We start from the raw sequence: 25,185 nt of genomic DNA, 5'->3' as shown, positions 1-25,185 counted from the left end.
GGTACTTCAATGGGTGTAGTTAACTTTTCCATGACTCTTTGGTATAATTTTTTCTTTTACTCATCTTACTTTCCATTCAATCACAGAACAGATTATAATTTTAGATATTTTTGATAGTACTTATTACAGCCATTTTTGTCGATTTTCAACTTGTAGGACAGTAAATTTCTTTTCAGCTGAATTTATTACTAAATATTACAAGAGATTTTACTGTCTTCCTCAACATGCCAAAAACACTTGGACCTCCAAGCTTATTTATACTTTCAATGAAATTGACAGTGTTATTGTTCCTGCTGTTCCTGTTTTTATTTTAGAAATCTTGCTTTTGCAAAATAATATTTAATTTTTGTCATTGCTCAAACTCGCATAGATTTGTTTTTATTTCCAGCATTACATATGTGCAGCCCATATTCACATAGTTAAATGTAATCTTCTGCTCAGCTTATTTAATCCTCATGAGATATGGACACTTCTGTGTTACCTACTAAATGGAAGGCATTTTTATATCAAGCCTACTAAGTTGCTTATCAGAAGCAGCTATTAAGAGAAATAGCTTGTCATCTAAAAGACAAATGGTGCGTCTGTATAAATTCTTACTACCAAATCCAGTTTCTACCCTTGAAGTGTAAGTGTAAGTAAAACAGTATCTCCAGTATCACAGGTGACCAGCTTCCACTTCAACTGCCTGTTTATGATAAGCTGTAGAATTAATATTAAAAATGAATTTATGGTAGGAACACAAATAATGCATATATTTGACTAACAAGTGTATGGTCCAGTCTCACATGTCAAAACCTGTACTGAAATTTTTACGCAGAAAGCATCCACCGAAAGGAATGCAATATCAAAATGTTAGCTGCTAAGATAAACTGTACATATTTTTTTAAAAAAGCTATTGAAGTTGCTGCATGCAGAACAGTTTTTAACAATTGCTTGTACAGCCCTTCCTGCTTAGTGTGCAAAACAGATGACAGTACTTGGGAAAGCATTATCATGAGTCTGAAGTTGACTCTCACAAAAATGGGATGTTGTTTCATGTCAAAGCAAGGGATGATTTTTTATTATACATACTTAACATCACATGAAACCTACATATGAAATTTTAATTGGATGTTCCTGAAAAAGTACTAAACACATTTTTAACTTTGTGCTTACAAGGAAGGTATATACATCCATGAATGCAGTTAATATGTGAATGCTGGTCATACAGTGCACCACAGTGTAATTATAGAAATGATCCAAGTATTAAGTGAATGCTGTAATGAAAAGGAATAGACTGAAAAATCAACTCTGTTGCTATAAACAGAGTGTCAATTCTTGATTTTTATTTTATTCCTGCACTTACAGTTCAATGATTATAAAACTTGTGACTGGTCTGGCTGGTTCAATATTATCCTTATTCAGGGTGTCTACGACCCGGGACAACCGGGAAATCCGGGAAAAACCCGGGAATTTTTTCATCCGGGAGAAAACCGGGAAAAACCCGGGCATTTTTCGGAATTCTGGGAATTTTTCATTGTTTTAGCTTTCAGTTAAATATTTGTAATTTTGACTGCAGAATTGATTCTCTAGCAAAGAATGTTATTGTATCCTGCTACTGGAGAATGATACTGCAGCAAGAAAATATAAAGGAGAGGGGAAAAAAATTAAACTTCAGTGGCAAAGGAAATGTGCAATTTACAACAACAAAACACCGTGCACGCACAAGCGACTGCAAATAGCAAAAATATGTCAAAGGCCGTAGAGCGCAGACTGCAATTCTTCGTAACAATAAACTGCTTGCTATGAGCATGACGTCACAACTGTTCACATAGGTCCGTTAGACCAATTGCCAGCGGTCTGTTGCGCATGCGCATTTGACTCGCGTATAAGCAGTACCTTCTCCCGCTTCCCGCTACTTGAAGTTTGGCTGTTAGCTGTATCGGTAGTAGCAGCAAGCAGCCAGATACAAACGAGAAAAAATTTTCTCCCGCACCCTAGCTGCCAGATTCACTCTTGCACAGAGTTGTAGTGGGGAGGGGGTTAACCTCCACGCGACCCGTGTTTACGTTAAGTGATTTCGCTGCTTCTCTTCGTGTACAGCTCCCATATCAAATGAAAACAAAACGGATATCAGGTGAATTAAAATACATTCACATAAATACGGAGGGCAAAATCATATTATTAATTTCAGTTTTCTGATTTTATTTTATTTCCAAGTTTGTAGCAGTCAAACATTAATCGCCTTGCAGAACAGTGAAGTTAATTTTGCAAGTTTGCTAAAGAAATTTGGCTTTATTAATCTTTCCGCTGAGGCAGTCATTTTATTTGAAACGAAGTGTTTCATTCTACAGTATTGCCTAGCTCCAACTGTTCGCTGAATTTCAAGTGCACGTTATCATCTTCTGCCATACATGGCATTATGCCATAATAAAGAACCAAAAATGAGATCGCAGAGTACTGGTACTCCAAGAAAATTTACATCCCAAAAACCACACTGAAAAGCTTAATATCAGATGGGACCTACTTCATTGTGAATCTGGAAAAAGCCAATTTGCACTCAAGCCGAATTATGCATTTTAGTATAGTTTACGAAATTCCGATGCTCTTTGGAGTACCCTCTGATGACCTGTTTCTTTTATGGTGTAATGTAAGCTCTGTTAGTACTTTATACACACGAACATGCGGGCTTCCTACACCAATACAGTTGCACACGCACAATAATGCCTGTTTTTCTGGCGCTCTCTGGCAACTGGTAAATCGAACCTATTTCTAACGGTCTCTAGATAGTATTGCGAACGGTGGTTAGAAAAACGTTACTTTCAAAGTAAATTTCTGAATTATGTTACGTGTGAGAAAGATGGATGGATATCTAAATCACAGAGCGTTCGTAACTGAACAGTTTGAGGACCAGCCACTTACAAGAATTTCGAGCCGAGACATTTATGTCAGAATTTTAAATTGACTGGCACATTTGTGTGATGTATCTTAAAATGTAACACATGCAAAAAAAAAATCAATATTACATGTGAAAACTTAGCTTCTGTTGTAGCATGTTAATCTTAGAGACCAAAATTATATGTGAAAGCTTAGCTTTTCTTGTAGATATACGGTACTGTGTACCTTAACATAAACCGTTAACTTTTCCTCTTACGTGTTCGCGTTATAACCAGTGATTTTGCTATTGGCTGACTATAAAGGCCCGTCCACACGCAACGATCTGTCTGCGCACATCACATCTGCGCAGACAGATCGTTGCGTGTGGACAGAAGATTTGCACCAACCTGAGGTGTGTGCAAACCTGGAAGTTGGAGTTGGAGGTTTGAGCGAAACCTCTCAAATCTGTGGGTTCAAACCACATCTGCGCAGACAAGTTGCAGCGTGTGGACAGGAGATCGCCGCAAATCTGGCGCGAAACAGCTGTTTGCTCAGTCTAGTGTTTGTATTCGTGCGCATAGGACATTAAAATGTCAGTGTTCTCGACAGTTTGTAAGTGAATTCATTGAAATATATAGAAACCACCCATGTTTGTGGAAGATTAAAAGTAAAGAATATAGTGACCGAGACAGAAAGACAGCAGCATACAATGCTCTAATTGAAAAATTGCGGGCAGTTGACACCTCGGCAGACAGATAAACGGTAATAAAAAAAAGTCGTTGCGAACTGGCGAAATTATTTGCGGATGGATGTCGAAACTTATAATTATCTCTTAAAGCTTGTAACCCCTCATATTATGAGAAAAAAATACTTGTATGAGAAGGGCAATTTCTCATCATGAACGGCTGGCGGTAACATTAAGATTCCTAGCAACAGGAAGGAGCTACAAGGATTTGGAATTTTCAACTGCGATATCGAAACAAGCGTTGAGTAAAATAATACCCAACACATGTGAAGCTATTTACGCTGTCCTGAAGGATGAGTTCATGAAGGCAAGCTAAGTAAATTAAGTCTGTCAGCGAACTGTTTGCCGAAAAGAGTTATCCAAAGTTCAGAAATCTAGAAGATCTGGTGTAAGAGTAGATCAAGTATACCAGCCAACGTTATGGTATTTTGATCTGCTTGGCTTTCTTAGTGATCAAGAAACGCCAAGACCAAGAGGGGGTACAATTGAAGATGAAATTGGAGTGTCAATGTGCCAGGAAATGGAACACGGGGTAATGTAAAACAAAACAGGTTCGCCCTGCAACTCTCGCAGTAAATGTAGGTGAGAAAACGGCTTTCGCTTTAGCAACCACTGTCTACACCATTTTGACCGCCTTCTCTGTTTCCTGCAGTTGGTCTGAATGTTTTTAGCAACACAAGTTGCGAACGCAGACCACAACAGAACTTCCTCCATTTCTATATTTCAAAATAACTGAATTAAATTTTTGACGATTACGGGGAGCGTAGTCGCTTGCCACGGATATTTCTTTTCTACACCGACAGATGGCGGGCGAGTAGTAGATTGGGGTTTGTGTCGTGTGAACACACCACATTTGCAGCGATCTTTTGCATGTACAGACATCTGCGCCAATGTCTGCGCAGACAGATCGTTGCGTGTGGACCGGGCTTAACACGTGTCCTATGCTCTGAATAGCTGCTGTCATCGGCTGGCGAGAAGTCGTGGCTTGAGATGTGACTCGCTTACAAAAGGACATCCCAATCTCGGTTTCAACGCTCCGGAAACCAACGCGCTGTGTTTGGTGCAATTCGAATTTATACTTTCGTAATACGAAAATATGCAGCGTATATGTTGCTGCAAATCAAAGGTCTTTCCAAAACTTCTCTGCCCCGCCTTTTCTTTTTTTTTCCGGGAAGTTCTGCGCAATTGTATAAAACGTTAACCATTCAAAGGATTGATAAGTTTTACAGTTCCGAGGGAAAAATCTACGGAAAACCTACTGTCACTTAGCACAGAAAAAGTGTATTTTCGCCCGGGAAAAAGCATATTTTTTAAACGGAATATCCGGGAGAAATCCGGGAATAATCTGGGATTTTTTTTTCCTTGTACCCGTATACACTCTGTTATTATATGTTTGTGTGCAAGTATTGTCCAAGAACTTTAGCCTGTGAGTATGCAGGTCATTGTTCATTGGAGGTAATGTTGTGGTTCTACCAACAAAACCTGGAAAAAGTGAAAAAAGTTTTAACTTTTTTACATGCCACTCTTTCCTTTCATTTCATGATCACATGATCTTTTTGTTATGATTGTTCCAGTCTCACCACAAAATGTCTGCAATTGGTAGCTACATTTTGGACACCCTGAGAAGAAAATAGCATTTAATTCCAATGACAAGTAAGTCTCGATTGTTACATTTTTTCATCTGTGCTAAGCATTTTGTAGGGAATTAATGGGGATTTTTAAACCTCATTAAATCCACTTGGAGCAGTTTGATTACACTGATAGTATGCTGACATCAGTCCTTACTCTGGTACAATTTTGTATGAAACTGTCAAAAAATATATGACTCCTGTGACTGTCACATTTCAGATTTAACAGTGCCTTAGTAATACACTGGGTGACTTTTCAGTGTGTTGTGAAACTTTACCTGTGGAAAGTACAGTTAATTTCTAATCTAAAATATCTCTTTTGTTTTTTCGTGAAGAGTTAGGCATAAAAATTACTATTTATGCCAAAATATTAAGTCTGAAGGGCTAAATGTGAGAAACCACTGCAGCTTGAATACACGAACACACAAAAAGAGCTGTCTGATGAATTAGAATGAAATATTCATCCTTTTTATTTCAGTTCCTGTTTAGGTTTGAAGCCTGCACTTCTACAAGAGTTTTGAACATGTAATACACTGGTGAAAGATATTTCTGTGTGTAAATGTAGACTGAAATACTGAAGGGGAAATGAAAGGAAAAAGCTGAATGCCGTTTTCTAATTTATAAAACACCCTTTCTTGTCTACCTATTACAGCTGCAGCCACTTTCTTGATATCAGTCCGAAAAAACTTACTTATCATTTTGGCATACGGCAAAAAGTTTTATTTACTAGGCTGGTACGCATATTACAATTTCAAGAGAAAATTTCACCATGCAAATTGTCTGTACTTTCCACGATGGAAATTTCTGTACACATCAAAAATTACTCTGTATATTTTGTACATTTTATTACCAATTTACATTTTTAAAATAATTTTCAGGATCACACGATAAGTATCTCATGTATCTTCCATATCAGTTTTGAAAACAACTGTTGCAGGTAGAAAGAAGATTATGTGTGTTTACAACAGCCTGTCTAGTCAGTGAACAAGCATAAGCAGCTGTGACTGTGGCAAGAGGACATAGCACAGGAATCCATATCACTGGCTGCCTAACTCCCCCCTCCTCCCTGCTCCTCACACATGAGATGTTCAAGGAAGTAATCACACCAAAAATGGTTACATTTCATTAGTTTTTTGGATAACTTTCCATTTGTATTGCAGTTAAATAGTTGCAGATGTAACTCTTACAAAGGGGCTAATATGTAATAAAAATCATAGTAGGTTTTTAAATCACACTGCAAATATCTTACATTTCAATTGGCAAGGATGTAGCCTAAGGGGTGGTCTGAATCTCCCAATCACCTAAATGAAATAACACGAGACCAAGCTGCCATACATTCAAATTGAAAGATAAAAGGGGGAGATCTAAAAGCGTCCATTCGAGAGCATTGGTGCAGCATAAATGTGCAAATGTAGTGCGAGTCTGATGCAGATGTACAAGCACAGACATGTGGGCAAGGGCTTAGTGTGGCATTCATGTCTTTGTTACATGCATACAGTAAATGCGGACATTACTAACACATGCGCCCAAACACGACCAGTGTGCTGTTATTCTTTGCTTGGCTGCCAAAGAACAAACAGTGGTAGACATCCGTCGGAGAATGAAGAATATATATGGGGCAGAATGTCTGTTGAAAAGCATTATTATGGAATAGTGTGACAAAGGGTTCTGCCACTTCATGAAAACACACATTCCCAAACAGCAAATGTCATAACATAGAAGTTACATACCACACCTTCAATCCCTTAAAAAAGGCTTTGAAGGGTCGATGATTCCCACTGTATGAGGATGTGCAGCAGACATTTACAGACATCTTTATGCAACAGTACAAGGTGTTCTACCAAACAAGAGACTTCAGCCTGATGTATCGGTGGGATGATTGCCTCAATACTCGTGGCAATTTTGCCTGAGTGGCTTATCAATACTGGACTGTACTGCCATTGAACAAAAATTTTTTATCATCGCTTAAATTTTGATTTTCAGTCTTACAATGGAAAAGAGAATTCACTATTGGCATTGAAAAAGGCGTTCGACAGATGTAAACCATCACTATAGCTATAGCACTATCGCCTTCCCCTACTTTATCTAAACCAACCTTATTCTAGATTGTTGGCCTTACTTGAGTTCAGTTCGTATTTGCATTTTATTTAATGCAAGTGCTGTCATTTATTGCTTTGGTGATGCATGCTGTACTGATGCTTTCTAATTATGGGTAAATTTTGTCACAAGGAAGTATAGGAAAACCGATAATCATTCGTCTGCTAACATCGTGATTACTTAAAAATATGTACATGCTACTATAATAGCCTAATTATCTATCCATAGCAGTTTAATGTTGGCACTTGAGGCATTATTTGGAGATGGGTAGAACTTTGATGTGGCAATATTTCAGTATTTGACAATGCAGCAGAATGTTAAATATCATTACAAGTAACACTAAATTAAAAATCAGTGCATAAAAATAGTCTCTGACTTCCTGTATCGCCCAAAAATCTCGATGATCAACAAAATTTTTCTTTAAAAAATTTGCTCAAAATTCCATCATTAGTAGCCCAAGTGGCAAAATATCTGGTCACCCGAGCAACACTCAATTCTTGGAGAGTGGAAGGAGTGTGTGATGATAGCACATTTTACAGTTAGTTCATTTCTAAAATATTTTTTCAGTGCACTGCTCAAATTCGTCTGGTACAACTGCACCCTGCAGCCCCCCCCCCCCCCCCCCTCGCAATCATTCAAAATCTGTTTACACTCTTGTAGTACTATAATAACTGAATCCAAAAATACTTTTCTGTGATATCCCATTTTTAATTTAGGTAAAAGCCAGGGTTGGTCCCTTAGTATAGGTCATAGCCAGTTCCTTCTGAATTCCTTTCTTTTCCGACAGATTTCAATTTAATTAAAGATGCAACCTCTCTGCTTAAATGAAAAGAGCTGCATCGAAGGCGAGCCAAACATCTTTTCGGGGAGTCCCAGCACTAAGAGCCACTTTTACTTTGGAATGCTGCTAGCGATGGTAATTTTGTGTTATGTACCTGTGCATAAATATGACTCACTTGCGGAACAGTGATATACAGTATCATGTCTTCAGTTTTACTGCAAGAAAAATGTTCTACTGTGAAATGTCTTCTTTGCAATATTCTTGGAACAGTGAGTCCAACTCACAACTCTGATGTATTTGAAAATAAATGTTATTTAAACGAAGACGTATGTCGTACATCATAGTGGACATTATTGGCATCAAAGGTTGTATGACCATATTATCATAAATAAATACAAACTCATTTACGAGGTTGCAGCAAACATTAGAAGCCTAATTGAAGTAACTGGGTTAATCAATGTAAAGATCCCAAAATTGTAGCTCATAATATTTATGCAGTTTTTTTTTCTTTTATAAATAAATTTGGCTACTATAATTTCAAGTTGACCATTGAAATAATAATTTTAAAAAGTTTTGGTGACTTAAGGAAATTAAGAATTTTAATGAAATGAAAGATACTTCAGTAAAATTTGAGACTGAATTGAGGAACTTGAGATGCTTTGATGTGCTGAAGAAATTATGACTTGGTTTCAGATAAGGTGTAAATTTAGCCATTGTCAAGAGAGATATGAACCTGTTCAACTTTATAAGTTATTTAACCCAACTTTAAGATTCTTAGAAATGATTTTTGTGCTCAATTTGATAGACTAAATACAATTTTTATGGGCCTCCCAAAAGCAAATTATAAACATAAAGTTATAAATGAATACGTGTATTTTCAGCATAAAATGCAAGGCATGAGCCTTTTTAAGGTCCTCTTTAACAAATTGCCCCCACCTCCCCTTTGAGAATAGCCTGCTATGTCCTTGCAATCGAGAATTTAATTTGTTGAAATGTGATAGTATGAATACATAAATCATTTTATAACAGTTCTTGCAACACAGTTCTTATGATAATTTTCAAAATTTGCTCATTTCACTCACAACAAAACAGTTGCTTGCCTACCCCTCATAGTTGTAACAAAACTGCCAAAAGATTCCAGATTTGTTCACCATTACGATCTTTGGGAGGGGACTGCCAGAAGGGAGGAAACCATGAGAAGAAGATAGAGTAACCAATGAAAGGGTAACATTCTATGATTCAGAATGTGGATTGTCAGAAGCCTGAACATTTTAGGGAAGCTAAAGAATCTGAAAAGGAGAATGCAAAGGCGAAACCTACATATAGTCGGGTGTTAATGAAGCAATTGGAAAAATTGATAAGGACAATGGAGAAAAGATAAGGACTTCTGCTCAAATGAATATAGGATAATTTCAACAGCAGCAGAAAATTGTATAACAGGAGTAGGATTCATTATAAATAGGAAGATAGGACAAAAAGTGAGTTACACTGAGAAGTTCAGTGATAGGAGTGTTATCATCATCATCAATGGCAAACCAACGCCAACAATGATAGTTCAGATACACATGCCAATATCACAAGCAGAAGATGAAGAGAGAGTGAAAATATATGAGGATACTGAATGGGTGATTCAGTACATAAAGAGAAATGAAAATCTAATAGCCATGGGGGTTAGAACAAGGTGGTCAGGGAAGGAATATAGGAAAAAGTTACGGAGAATATAAACTTGGTAGTACAAATGAGGGCTGAGAAAGACTAATTGAAGTCGGGAATAAATTACAACCAGTACTAACAAACACACTGATCAAAAATCACATGACGAAGGAGGTATATTTGGAAAAGGCCTTGAGATACAGGAAGATTCCAGATGGATTACACCATAATCGGACAGAGATTCTGGAATCAGATATTCTACTGTAAGGCATCCCAGGAGAAGGTATAGACCCAGCACACAACTTGGCAATGATGAATTGTATGACGACATGTAAGGGATTCCTCTGGAAGAATCAGTGTGCAAAGAGATGGGATACTGAAGTACTGAAGAATGATGATGTGTGTTTGAAGTTATCTGAGGCTGTAAGTATTGCGATAGTGAAACCGCAGTAAGCGGTTCAGTTGAAGAGCAATGACAATCTCTAAAATGGGCAATCACAGTAGTTAGACGGACAACTACAAGTACAAGGAAGGTAACTGTGAAGAAACTTTGAATAACAGAAGAAATAATTTAGTTGATGGACAAAGGAGGGAAGTACAAAAATTTTCATGACAACTTAGGCATCCAACAACATATAGGTCATTCATGAATGAAATAGTCATGTTCAGGAAAAAAGAACACCTTGAATGACTAGAGATAAGACGTTCATATTCACAGGACATGCACATTAGTAGGTAATGGATCAGTGAGATCTGAGTGGACATACAGAACGCCTCCCAGACACATGTCAGAGCTGAGTCTGAAAGAGGGCGCATTATGGGCATGAGAGAATGTGATGCATCCATACGGAAAATTGCTGCTGACGTGGAACAGTGTTTTGGCTGTGCAACAGGTGTGTGCAGAGTGGTTTACAGAAGGCCACAGAATGTGATCAAATGGGTCAGGTCGTACCACCCAGGACATCCCCCGAAGAACATCGACACCGCATATAAATGGCACTGCAGAACAGATCTGAGTTCTCCTCGGCTCTGGCGCTACTGTGAAACAGTGTAACACATCTTACACATCATGGGTGATAGTCCATCACTGTTTATTAGGACATGGGTTACATACAAGTCATCATCCACTACTCCACCTACCTTTGTCAAATGTGCAGAAGCATGCTAGACAGCAATAGTGAAGGAACATCACTGGGGACAGGAACGGCAGGAGATGGTGTTTTTGGATGAATTCAGGTTCTGTTCGTTTGAAAATGATGGTCACATGTTGGTTTGCCACAAATAGGGAGCAGCAGCACAGTGACTGCATTCGCACAATACACACAGTGCCAACTAACTGCCTTACGGCCTGGAGTGGTACTGGGTACAATCTGTGAAATACCTAAACAACTAGCTCCCAGTATCATACCTATTTATTTTTTCTCCTTATTAATTGTATATTTGTTTTCTTTTCCTCATTAGTAATAAGAAATTTGTACATTGCTGCAGAAGATGGCAAAGATAGGCTTTTAAAATTATCTTTGTGACAGAAGAGTAATGTCAGGAGAATATTCATTTTTTTAACAACTTTTGTTTCAGTCTCACTTGAGAGTACACACATCAGGGTGTATACGTGGAAGAGGAAAAAAAAATACCCCGAAGTTCCCGCCGGTTAAAAGTACACTTCCTCCCAGGTGAAAATAAACTTTTTCCGTGTAAAGTGAGGATATACTTTTCCTCGGAACTGTAAAAGTTATCAGTCTTTTGAATGGTTACGGTTTTATACACCAGCGTAGAGTTTCCCAGCACTTTAGCAAAAGAAACTCAGGTAACAAAATACGTTTTGGTAAGATGTCTGACGTGCAGCAACACCTACACTGTATTTTCGTATTACGAAAGTATAAATTCGAATTCCACCAAACACCACACGTTACTTTCCGAAGCACTGAAATCGAGATTGCGATGCGCTTTTGTAAGCCAGTCATAGCTCACGTCACGTGACCTCGCCAGCCGATAACAACAAATATTCAGAACATAGGACATGTGTGTAGTTAGCCATTAGCAACTTCACTTAAGTAGCGTGAACACACAAATAAGAAAAGTTAATGGTTTAAATTTATCTACGTTGTGTTGCCACAAGAAAAGAAAAGCTTTCACATATAATGTTGGCCCTTTTTGCACGTGTTATACTTTAAGATACATCACACCAATGTGCCAGCAAAATTTTTAAGAACAACATAAATGTCAGATCTGGGCTCGAAATTATTCTAAATCATCATACTCAAAGAGCTGATTTCTAAATGACAGTCAAACGCTCTGTGATTTAAGAAATTTATCGTACAGTCTCACACATAGTTCATCTTGCGTAAAAGGAAATTTACTTTGAAAGTAACGGTTTTCAACAATATTTTCCCGCGACCACTTAGAAATATGTTCGTTTCAGCAGTTGTCGCAGAGCGCCAGATAACAAGCGTCACCGCGCTTGCGCAGCTATGCAGGAAGCCCGTATGTTCGAACGTGTAAGAGCGATAGCGCACTAGTGTGGCCACGAGTCACGACCAACGGCTGGCCGTGGCCGCAGCTGCTGCGCCGCCTAGGTGGCGTTGGACTAGAGGTGGCAAAAAATAATGTAACTGATAGAAATAACCGGTTACTGAAAAGTAACGGTTACTGCGATAACCGTTCCTCTGATACAGGCAGTTATTTCAATAACTGTCTAATGTCAACAGTGCCTCGCGCCATCTGTTGACCTAAGATCGTACTACGCTTTCCCGTCAACTCATCGGAGATCTGGCTAGGAACTAAGGAGAGGGTAGACCATTTGGAAGGCGTTCTATAGGCCATGGGAATAACTGTGAGACTGCGCCATCTGTTAATAAGAACTGTGTACTATATCGTGCGCTTCGTTACTTTTAGCACAAACAATTAAATAAGGTTAATGTCCGAGCGGTGGCTGATAGGAGCTGCAGTACAGGCATTAACAAGTACGGTCGTTCCCCTAAGCCACCGCCTCATATGTCAATTTAGCTCGGACGGGTTGTATAAAGAGAGGTACCATAAGGAATTCGACCGACTATGGAAATAACTGTCCGAGATCGGTATTTTCCTCTGGCAGTTATCGTTATTGGCTCACAGTTCTCGATCTCTGGCAGTTATCAGACTACCATTACAAGTAACCTGGAAGTTGGTAAGGGTAATGGAATAATTGTGTGTCTGTGTTCCTGATACAGTGACTCCAGTCTTAGACCCCGGTGATATTACAGAGACGATAGTTACTGGAGCGAACAAATATTTACGTACTTCTTCGGAAATAGCCGCTGGCCATCGCGAATGACAAATAACATGTCAGAAAGTATAACATAATACAGTGGAATATAATAATTATTATCCTCATCATTTGTCAGGTGATTGTCAAAATATGTGAATATATCACAGTAACTGCTAATATTTACAGAATTGGTACACTGACAGAATAAAACACAGTTACATACTTTTAATAAATTTATCGTACACAGAATACCCGATCTTGACTGTTGCAACCAAGTGCAATTTATCGTACACAGAATACCCGATCTTGACTGTTGCAACCAAGTGCTGTCAAAACTGAAATATAGCAGAATTTTTACCTAAGCTGGTCTATCAGTCTCTGTTACGATATTCATCTACAGAGTAGAAGGAGGGGTCAATGGAAGCGTCTGATTCCACCCGTCTGCTTCGACATAAAGGTGTTGTGAGTGTGAATGTCATTACGGCACGGTGTTTATGAGTTGGTTTTTGTGTGTGTGTGTGGGAGGGGGGGGGGGCCTGTCGATCTAGATTGCAGTGCCAGAATTTGCTGGTGGTAATTAATTTTTTTTTCTAGCTGTGATGTTTTGTGTATTTATGAAGTATTGAATGTGATTTAATTTATGTAGGGATGATTGATTTGTGGACTTTTGGGATTGTGGGTTTATTTTTCGCAGTTGTAGGTGTTGGTTTTTTGGCATCAGTGGCTATGGTGGACCTATATAGGTCACCGGAAATGACCGATTCCCATTTTCATGGTTGTGTGCGTTGATGTTTTAGTATCGTCATCTGAGGTTGACCTATGTAGGTCAAGGGAAATGTCCGATTCCAATTTTCGTACTTTTAGTTGTGGGTATTGGTGTTTTGGTATGGTCACCTATAGTTGACCTATATTGTTCAAGGGAAGTGTCCGATTCCGGCAGATTTTTGTTGGTGTAGCAGAATGCTGTATTTTTTTTCTTTTTGTTCATCATTTTGTAAATAATTACTATTAAAAACAGTCTTGATCACGATTTATTTAACAAGGTGACCGGTTTCGACCACTACTGTGGTCATCTTCAGACCATTGAGTAGGAACCTCTTTCTGTTGGTTCTCCAACAGAAAGAGGTTCCTACTCAATGGTCTGAAGATGACCACAGTAGTGGTCGAAACCGGTCACCTTGTTAAATAAATCGTGATCAAGACTGTTTTTAATAGTAATTATTTACAAGACATTGATCACTGCTGTTCCCGTAATGCATTCAAAAGTAATTCATCATTTTGTGTTTTGGGATCATGGTGTGTTTTTTTTACTAACTTGTCCTCACCGTAAAACCCCCAACTTCCCGCAGTTGTCCCGTTGGTTTGATTGTATTTTTGGTGGGAAATGTTATTGTATTATTTATATGTATCTTCGTGTTTGTTGCCATGTGTATGTAGTGACGTCATAGACACACTTAAAATAGCCATTTCCGGCATATTGATGACCGGTGGAATCAGACACTTCTGTATCAAATAGTCTTTCAAACACACTGTAAACCGTGCTTTATATGAAACCAAGTTTTTAATGGTTGCTGACAGTTTATTGAAAATGCATGTTCCTGAATATTGGACCCCTTTTGGACCAAGGTAAGTGATTTTAGGTCTTTATGTAGATTGCTGTTCCCATTTCTAGTACTGATATTATGTATTAAGCTATTGGTTGGAAATACTTGTAACAAATTTCATTAAGGAATAAATATACTAGGAAGCAGTGGTTAGAATACAAAGTTCCTTGAACAGGTTCCTACATGATGTTCTTGAATTGATACCACAAACGATTTTTATTACACGCTTTTACATGCGAAAAACTTTTGCTACGTTTGATAAGTTACCACAGAATATGCTCCCTTATGAAATAATAGAATGAAAAAATGTGGTATGCCCTTCCCAACTGAATTTATTATCGAGTTGTAGTCCCAGAAATGTAACACTGTCAACCTTTTCGATCTGCATGTCTTCATATGTTATAAACATGCTGTTGCTGGAGAAATCGAGCAGTTTCCAAATCTGACATAAAACTTGGATTAGCGTACGCACACTTTCCCCAATAGGTCTAGCTTTTACAGCATAGGAGTAAACGAATCTGTCACATTACGTATATTTTTTGTTGTATTACAAGGCTGTACACTTTATTCTATTATGTGAGCAGCACAAGAAATTAAGCTTCGAATTTAACCTACAGTACTCAGTTTACATATTACTTCATACTTAAAAACGCACGTTGTTAACATTTTACTTAAACAGTGCTTTGGCGAAGATCCGCGTACTTTCTGTCGCAGCTGCGAAGATAATATTTCTAATAGGGACCGATAACCTACAAACATATAATATGAAACACTAATAATCGTTCTAACATCAACTAAAATGTACCCGGAGTTAATAAGCTAAGGTTATGACACGATTCATACGACATTCCTGCTATTTCACACTACTCGCTGTTATACTGATTACTTAACTAATGGATTCCAACTATGTCGTTATTTAACTGTCGGAGTATTCGGTATTCGCTAGCGAAAAATAATTTGGCAGTTATTAATAACGGTTATCAAAGAATAACTGGAAATGTGGTAACGGTTACTCCAGAATAACCGTTTGGCCCACCTCTACGTTGGACCAAGACTGCGGCTGGCCGGCACGGCTGGCAGTCGACTGGCCGCACGGCAGTGGCACGATGGACGTCACGGAGACAGCTACGGCTGTGTACCTCTGGAATCGTGAGAAAAAACGAAAGAAGAAGCCATATTGGGTACATCCTATGTTGCAATCCCGCTCTACAAACGGAATGTTTGTTACTTTTTTTGTGAACTTAGCGAACACGAAGATAAATTCTTCAATTTCACTAGAAACTCAACAAAAACTTTTTACGAATTGTTAAAGAAAATTGGTGACAGTATAAGGGGTACAAACACAACAATGCAGCTATGCATAGGAAATGAAGAGAAACTGCTAGTTACCTTAAGGTAAGTTTTATTAAAAGTTATTTTTTGAAAATAATAAAAAATTTAATTTCACTTCACTTAGTAATATTGACTTCATCATTCATGAAACAACTGAGTAAAGGTGACGTAGCATTATTGTAAATACTGCCATCATTGATGGATTCTTGTGGAGACTTCGCTGTGTTGTCTAGTGAAGAAGAACAACAACAAGCAGGTTGTGCAGGGTAGCTTTGCTGATAATATCCTTCTGCTTCACAAGGTAGCGATGTAACTAAAGGATGACGTTGTGAGAAATATACTGATGATTGTGTAGGCTGAAATAAGTTCTGTCGGTGGTGTTCATGGCTGGATGTGGTTGGATAACTAGGTTTACATTGAGCTGCTTCGATAATACTTAAGATACGTCATTTTACCAACAACTTCAAGTGCTGCGGTATTTTCTTAAAATCGGGGACAAAAGATAACATAAAGAGTCTATCATTTGTGCGTCTAGTTGCTGTCTGGCTTCTGCAGATTTTTGCAGCACATTGATTAATTCTCTACCAATTTCATCTTGTGGCTTCCTTTTCTTGCCTAGCACCCTAGCTGTGTACGGTCCACTTGCTGTTTCACTTTCTTGTGAGGCCTGATTTTCAACGTGTTCACGCGATACGCTGCTGTGCGTATGGGAGGGTGGACTGGTGATATTTAAGAATGACAGCAAATTGAAATACAAATATTGTGTCTTCCTTGCAGTGGCAGAACCACTTTTACCACTTAATCTCCTCTTCTCTCGGTTGTTTGAGTCTTTGATATTGCGCCATTTCTTCTGTAATTGCATACCTGTAATAATGAAACATTATTTTAACTTCGAATAAAGTCCATTGTTTGTAAACTGAAACTGCAAGCAGTGATATGTTAACGAGTTTCCACATACCATAAGTTAATTTTTTTTTTTAAATTACAATAATTCTGCTTATTAGATTATCTTAGCAAAATGTTTCACGAAATTACGTTCAGGAAAAGGTTGCTTGAAATGTGACCTGTTTCCCAGAAGTGTGAACTGATTTACTAATTTCTCCCTTTCAGATAACTAGCAACTGGAAATTCGTTTGTTGATTTGCACCATACCTTTCGACTTGGAGTAACAACAATCAGAGAAATTGTAAGAAGAGTATGTTCATCAATCTGGATTACCTTTAAAGATGAATGTTTGTCAGAACCTACCAAAAATGATTGGTTACAAATAGTAAAAGATTTTGAAACTAAGGCCAATTTCCCAAACTGTCTCGGTGCTGTTGATGGAAAGCATGTGAGAATGGTGAAACCAGCAAACAGTACATCAATGTTTTTTAACTATAAGAAATATTTCTCTATTGTATTAATGGCTGTTAGTGATGCAAACTACAAATTTGTCGCTATGGATGTTGGATCGTATGGTAAATGTGCTGACTCAACAATATTTCAACAGTCAGTGTTCTATAAGCGAATACTGTCTAATAACTTGGACATTCTCAGTCGCACAGCATTCTGTGTCCATAGGCTGGTCTCCGAGTTGATATGAAAAAAAGTATTTAATTATCGTCATTGTCAAGCAAGACCTTCAGAGTGCACTTTCGGGATAATGGCAAATAAGTGGAGGATCTTTCACAGGCCTCTGAATGTAGACGTTGATTTCGCTATAGACATTGTAAAGGCATGTTGTATTCTACACAACTTCGTACGAAACAGAGATGGTGTACAATTGATACATTGTATGGATATCCTCGAATTCATGAGGATACTCCACAACCAATATTCAGGCACAGATCCAATTCATACTACAGAAATGTTTTTGCCGATTACTTTGCACATGAAGGCGCTCTGCCATGACAATTATGTGTATATGTTGTGTTAATTAAATACAAATAAATGTAAAAGAATTTACACAGCATGTTTTGTTTCTGCAATGTTTCACATTCACTTCCGCCGAACATCATGGTCACTTCCTCCCACATTCTCTTCTTCAGGTTCCTATCAGCGTATTCTTCAGATGACAAGTCCCACAAAGAAGGCCTCTCCCTAATTTCTATACTAAATTTCTCTGTGTCGAAATCCATTACGTTTGAGAGATATTTTTGCATACATACACAGACACACACACACACACACACACACACACACACACACACACACACACACACACACGAATACTGAAACGTAAAAAATCCGCACAGCTAGAACGTCATCGACGGCCGGTCGCACACTGCTGCTGCTTCGCACTTGAATTCCTCTACTTGAGAATGGTAAGGAGGAGTTTGTTGTCGTTAGACATTTACTCCACTTAGGTGGGTTGAAGTTTGCTGGGACGTTTAGGAATAACTGGGACAGTAATGCGTAGTGGGTAGTAATGATTGCCGGTCAGGGACAGGCGGTAGGTCACGTAAATAACAGTTATGCGTCGGCTAGGGGCCTTTACTTGACTGGCCCTGTCGACGCCTGGGACTGCCATCAGCGACTGACAGGACGAATATTTGATGATGGCGATGATGATGGGTGTCGGGCGCGGTAAGGAGGGGAGTCTTTTAAGTCCTCCTAGTGTCAGGGTACTTCTTCTTATCCTTCTTCTTCTTCTTATATGTGTCTGCTTGTGACACTTTAGGATCTGTCACATCCTCCCAGTTGGCGTCTTCGGCGGTCCTCGCCCCTTGTTCTTGGCTTGCGTTCTCGGCTTGTTCTATTGAGGCAACGAGAACTTCCCACTCGACAGGCGTGAGAGGAGGGCGGGCGTTGTAGGACCTGAGAGTGTCCAAATGAATGGACACTATCTTCTGCAGCTGCGTCTTGGAGAGAGGGCAAGGGGCCTCCTCCATGACGACTTGGGTTGCCTTGTTCTTCGCCGCGACGATTGTCTGTGCGGCTGCGTCTTGTGTTTCCACCCTCGTGGCTGGGGGCGGCAGTCTGCGTGTCAGCATCCTTCTTCCGTGCTGGGTGGGGCTGGCTGGCCAGTGTATCACGGAGACTGTGCATCAGCTGTCGAGCCTCGGCTAGTTCGGCTTGTAGTGTTGCCCTCTCTTCCGCCATTGCGGCTTTGAGGGTAGCTATTTCTTCATCGGCGGCGGCGCGGACCCTGGCGCACGCCTCGCTGACTGCGTCCGGTGGGACAGCCATGTCATCGGCCACCACGGATCCGCCAAAGGCGGGGGGTGGCGAGGACGCAACGGCCTCGGCTGTATCCGCCTTCTTGATGGTCTCGTGTCTCCGTCTAGCTTTATCACCGCGACTCCAGTTCTTGATGTAGCTGCAGCCGCGGTAATTCGCCGCATGAGCGCCGCCACAATTGGCGCAGCAGCGTATGGCATCTTTCTTCGCGCAGTGGCGCGAATCGTGTGCTTGCGCACACCGAAGGCACGCCACTGGATTACGACAATACTTGGCAACACGGCCAAGTTTTTGGCAGCGATAGCACTGCTCCTTCCGCTCCGCCGTCTCCTTGCGTTCCCCGTCTTCTGATGCGCCGAGCACGAGGCCCAGCAATTGCAGCAGGGCGGCGGCTTTGCCTCCCTTTCCGCGTGGTCCATACATGCTGGGGAGCGAGCGCTTAACATGCAGCGATCAGCTCACCTCCGCAGCCTGAGCGGGAATGGTCGCACACTGGCAACCTAACATGCATGTTGCCCCATTGAGCTGCATGTAACTTTGGCCGCAGCGGCCGGCTGGCCTGAGGATGGTCGCAAGACCCGACACTGGCCGCAGTCGGCTACGTGCGCGTTGCCCGGTGCACTCCCATGTAAAATTGGCCGTACCCGACCAGCCGCAAGTTTGGCCGTGGTTGCACTAGTGCGCTATCGCTCTGAAACATTAAAAGATCTTACATAATGCCATAAAAGAAACAAGACATTAGAGGATACTCCAAGAGCACGGAATTTCGTGCACCATACTAAAATGCATAATTCGGCTGAAAGTGCACATTCGTATGTTCAGATTCGGATGTAAATTTTCTTGGAGTACCAGTACTGTATTATCTCATGTTTGGTTCTTTATTATGGCATAATGCCATGCGTGCTAGATGATGAAAACGTGCACTTGAAATGCAGCGAACAGTTGAAACTAGCCAATAGTGTGGAATTAAATGCTCCGTTTCAAATAAATTGGCTGCCTCAGCGGAAAAGATTAATCAAAGCCGAATTTCTTTAGCAAATCGACAAAAATAACTTCATTGTTCTACAGGGCGATTAATTCTTGACTGTCAGAAAGGGGACAAAATAAAATCTGAAACTAATAACGTATTTTAGCCTTCCGTAATTATATAAATGTATTTTAATTGACTTGATAGCTCCCAGCCACAGAAATCCGTGTTGTTTTCATTTGATGTGAGAGCAATAAACGAAAAGGAAACAGCAAACTCACTAAACGTAAACACGGGTCACGTGAGGCTACCCACCTTCCCATTACAACTTAATACTGCTCTGTGGATCAGCCCCGGATCTACTATGTTTCCGAACCGGGGCAATACTACATAGTGGCGGCCCTCCTCCCTCGAACGTTTGAGCTAGGACGCCAAAAATTTTAAAAATCGACTTTTCAAAAATATGACAATTTTGTAGCGCACATCTTTCTGAAGAGTCTGATACGTAAAACGTAGGCGTTTGGTCTTAAATGTGCCAAAGTGCAGTGCCACACCTCGTCACACAGCATTCTTCTATCGCACGTCACCGTATTTCGTTCCGTGGAACTCAAACGTGTAACATTTTGTAATGGGTGCCATCAAACTGTATTCAGGACAGTGGTGCTCTCCTGCTCCCAGTCGGCTGGTTTGACAACCTGCCCCTGTTTAACCCTTTCACTGCTCCAGACGTCAATATACGCTAATCGTTTCAGTGCTCCAGACGTATATATGCTATTTGCTATAAAAATACTTACAGCGGTTCCCTGCTACAGTCGTATAGTTACGTATAACGCCGAAAATCGGGCCAGCGAGTCGGAGGTAATTGTTGCGCAAGTATGCAGTTTAATTGTTGGAATACTAGGAAATACCTGAACGACTATTGAATGCTCAATTCTCTTTCTGCTGAGTTCATTCGTATCGCTATATTATCTAGTTTGTGTGCGGCCGTTTCCGCGTTACCGAATAAAATGACGATCCGTTTACAGACGATGAGCAGCTGAGTATTCTAAACCAAAGTGACAACGAGGACATCATCATGCCCAATCCAGCTGATTATGGGTGGACAGATAATGACGACGAGCTGGGAGATAAATCTGTCACCACAAATATAAAAAATATTTGTGAACCAACAAACGTTGAACCAGTAAATGCATATCCAGATTTTGATGTTATCGTCGATTCTTTCTCCGATTCCGAGGAAGAGCCTGAGCGTATGCCTGAAAAATCTCCTAAGAGACACAAAACAGTTGATTTTAGATGGAACGACTCTGATCTGGACCCTAAAGTGTATAATTTCGATAACAGTGGCTCCGGCTGCAAAATCGTCAATTTAGATTATTTATGTACTGTGTATGACTGCTCTCAAAGTTTTTTTTAGCCAAGAAATTGTGAGCTACAGAGCTGAGCAATGTAATTTATATTATGAACACCTTTGCAACGATGCCAGTGAAAAATCAAGACTGCGACGTTGGAAAAACACGAACAGTGACGAAGTTTACTGTGTCCTTGCTGTAAATTTTCTGATGGCTCAAGTGAGAAAAAATGAAATAAACAGTTATTGGACCAATGATCAGTTACTGTCTACTCCAATGTTCGCGAAAATCATGCCGAGAGATAGATATCTTATGTTACTTAGAATGTTACATTTTGCTGATAACAGTAAGGAGCCTGGAGATGACAAAATCTGGAAATTACGTCGAATTGTGGCTCACTTAAGAAAAATATTTCCAGGTGCTTTCTATCCTTTTAAAAATTTGTGCATTGACGAAAGTTTAGTTCTCTTCAAAGGTCGTGTCTTCTTCAAGCAGTACATTCCTTCCAAACGCCACAGATTTGGTGTAAAATTTTTTGTGTTGTGTGATTGTAAAACTGGCTATATTCTTGACTTTATTATTTATGTGGGAGCAGCAACAGACGTAGAAAAAGAAACTGACTTTGTTGTAAATGTTGGAATACCTGGTAACATTGTTCTCACTTTACTTGAACGTTACCTTGGTAAAGGTCACACATTATATGTTGACAATTGGTACACTAGCCCAACGTTATTTTCTTATTTGCATAACAGAGTGACTAATGCCTGTGGAACTGTGAGAACAAACCGCAAAGGCATGTCTGCTTTATCAAAAAAACTTAGAAGAGGCGAGATCAAGTTTATGTCCACAGATAAACTTCTTGCTCTGAAGTGGCAGGACAAGCGGGAAGTGAGGATGCTTTCAACTCTTCATACAAGCGAAATTACAGAGACTGACAAAATTGATAGGACCACGAATGAACCAAAAACAAAACCAGCTTGCATCGTTAGCTACACTGAAAATATGAGGGCCGTCGACAGGAGCGACATGATGCTAAGTTCAGTAGAATGTGTACGAAAAACTGTAAAATGGTATACAAAAGTATTTATTCATTTGGTTGGATCTGTCTCTGCTCAATGCACATGCATTATATAAAACTCAAACGGGACGAAATGTTTCAGTATCTGATTTTCAACAGAAACTTATCAAGGAGATCCTAGAGATTCACCACCAACCGCAAACATAGGGACGTCGTGGAAGGAGATCGGCTGAAGGTGACAACCCCTTATCCTAACCGAGCACCACTTTATCTCGCTAAACCCAGGAACTTCAAAGAAGAAGGCCGCCCAGAGAAGGTGTATTGTATGTGCAAAACGTGATAAACGAAGTGACACAAGATACATTTGTGTAAAATGTAATGTTCCTTTATGTTTGAATTTTTGTTTTGAGAGATGTCACACTTTGAAGTATTACTAATGTAATATGTTTGTATTTTTTTCTCCTAATAAAGTACCTTTTTTGAACAAAATAAGACTTTATGAACAAAGATTTTAAAAAAGGAAACGATTTACACCGACAATACTGGATTTTGCGTCTCATTTTTATCTCAATAATAACGGTAGACTGCCACAGTTGTATATATAAGCACCGGGTGAGAATAACGCGCACAGGGCGGGAGCCGCTGAGAGTAAATGCGCAGTGACAGGGTTAAAAAAAACTCAAAATAAATACTGAATGGGGTTATTTGTAACCGAGAGAACAGGAACTCTTCACAAAATTTGCACTTTTTATTGCCTATTAGCTAATAACTTGATGTTTTGTGTGACATAAAATTAAATATAGGATACATAAAACCAATACAGACAATAGACAAGCAAGACAGTTCACATTTCTTCAATCTTTAAGTCCTAGCATTGCTTTTCTCACTAACCTTAGTACAGCTTTACATAGCGTGCTTTCCTTTTGGGAAAGAATTCATTAGCTCATCAAAGTTCGTTAAAGGTTTTGCTACATGAAAAAACCAAATACCGTTGTCTAATACAGAAAACGCTGTTAATACCTATGAATAGTACCCAAGACTACTGTGCTTCGTCGATCTGATTACGTGTATTCTGTCACTGTCTGCTAGATAACATGAAATATGTCTGCCTAATATTGCAGCAATTGTAACACACCGCCACTGTTTTGGCACAAATGGTCATTTTTATAACACGACAGAATACAATCACGAATTACCAATATCAAATGCTTAAGTTTCGTGTTAGGAAATACTTTCATATTTCATTCATACGCTCTAGCTTCTGAAGCATGAGGTTGAAAAGTAGTAATACAAATTTTTTATATAAATTTGGAATCGTCATATTCTTCCATAATGTGTTTGATATCCCCGTTTCTTCTTCTCCTTCCTCGTTCTAACAAACAATCTTGTCATCACTAATTCTGTAACTATTCCTGCCAGGGTTAAAACTTATTCTCCGGTTAACTTGACTAAACCTGCCACAATCACCGGTTTAGTAGTTGTTGTTGTTGTCCTGAGACTGGTTTGATGCAGCTCTCCATGCTACTCTATCCTGTGCAAGCTTCTTCATCTCCCAGTACCTACTGCAACCTACATCCTTCTGAATCTGCTTAGTGTATTCATCTCTTGGTCTCTCTCTACGATTTTCTTCCTCCACACTGCCCACAATGCTAAATTTGTGATCCCTTGATGCCTCAGAACATGTCCTACTAACCGGTCCCTTCTTCTAGTCAAGTTGTGCCACAAACTCCAAAATGGTTCAAATGGCTCTGAGCACTATGGGACTCAACTGCTGTGGTCATTAGTCCCCTAGAACTTAGAACTACTTAAACCTAACTAACCTAAGGACATCACACACACCCATGCCCGAGGCAGGATTCGAACCTGCGACCGTAGCAGCAGCGCAGCTCCGGACTGGAGCGCCTAGAACCGCACGGCCACCACGGCCGGCCCACAAACTCCTCTTCTCCCCAATTCTGTTCAATACTTCATCATTAGGTATGTGATCTACCCATCTAATCTTCAGCATTCTTCTGTAGCACCACATTTCGAAAGCTTCTATTCTCTTCTTGTGCAAACTATTTATCGTCCATGTTTCACTTCCATACATGGCTACACTCCATACTAATACTTTCAGAAACACCTTCCTGACACTTAAATCTATACTCGATGTCAACAAAATTCTCTTCTTCGGAAATGCTTTCCTTGCCATTGCCAGTCCACATTTTATATCTTCTCTACTTCGATAGGAAAACTCCTTTACTACTGTAAGTGTCTCATTTCCTAATCTTATTCCCTCAACATCACCCAACTTAATTCGACTACATTCCATTATCCTCGTTTAGCTTTTGTTGATGTTCATCTTATATCCTCCCTTCAAGACACCATCCATTCCCTTCAACTGCTCTTCCAAGTCCTTTGCTGTCTCTGACAGAATTACAATGTCATCGGCGAACCTCATAGTTTTTATTTCTTCTCCATGGATTTTAATACCTACTCCAAATTTTTATTTTGTTTCCTTTACTGCTTGCTTAATATACAGATTGAATAACACCGGGGAGAGGCTACAACACTGTCTCACTCCCTTCCCAACCACTGCTTCCCTTTCATGCCCCTTGACTATTATAACTGCCATCTGGTTTCTGTACAAATTGTAAATAGCCTTTCGCTCCCTGTATTTTACCCCTGCCACCTTTAGAATTTGAAAGAGAGTATTCCAGTCAACATTGTCAAAAGCTTTCTCTAAGTCTAAAAATGCTAGAAA

General features: G+C 39.7%; 1 protein-coding gene and 1 long non-coding RNA gene across 2 annotated transcripts; one reads left to right on the top strand and one right to left on the bottom strand.

Moving 5' to 3' along the window:
• Positions 1-1,833: 1,833 nt before the first annotated feature.
• On the top strand, positions 1,834-17,827 carry LOC126161948 (uncharacterized). The gene is made up of 3 exons (XR_007534977.1): positions 1,834-2,116; positions 5,176-5,254; positions 17,054-17,827. It is a non-coding gene; the product is annotated as an uncharacterized LOC126161948 (long non-coding RNA).
• Positions 17,828-18,601: 774 nt separating this feature from the next.
• Positions 18,602-19,528, bottom strand: LOC126089603 (uncharacterized). Its single transcript, XM_049906927.1, has one exon. It carries the CDS (start codon positions 19,526-19,528, stop codon positions 18,602-18,604), a length of 927 nt encoding a protein of 308 aa, XP_049762884.1.
• Between the last annotated feature and the right edge of the window lie 5,657 nt (positions 19,529-25,185).

This window comes from Schistocerca cancellata, chromosome 1 (assembly GCF_023864275.1).
Source record: "Schistocerca cancellata isolate TAMUIC-IGC-003103 chromosome 1, iqSchCanc2.1, whole genome shotgun sequence".
NCBI classification, from domain to species: domain Eukaryota; kingdom Metazoa; phylum Arthropoda; class Insecta; order Orthoptera; family Acrididae; genus Schistocerca; species Schistocerca cancellata.
The sequence above is the reverse complement of the archived record's forward strand: the minus strand, read 5'-3'. Positions and strand labels throughout refer to the sequence as shown.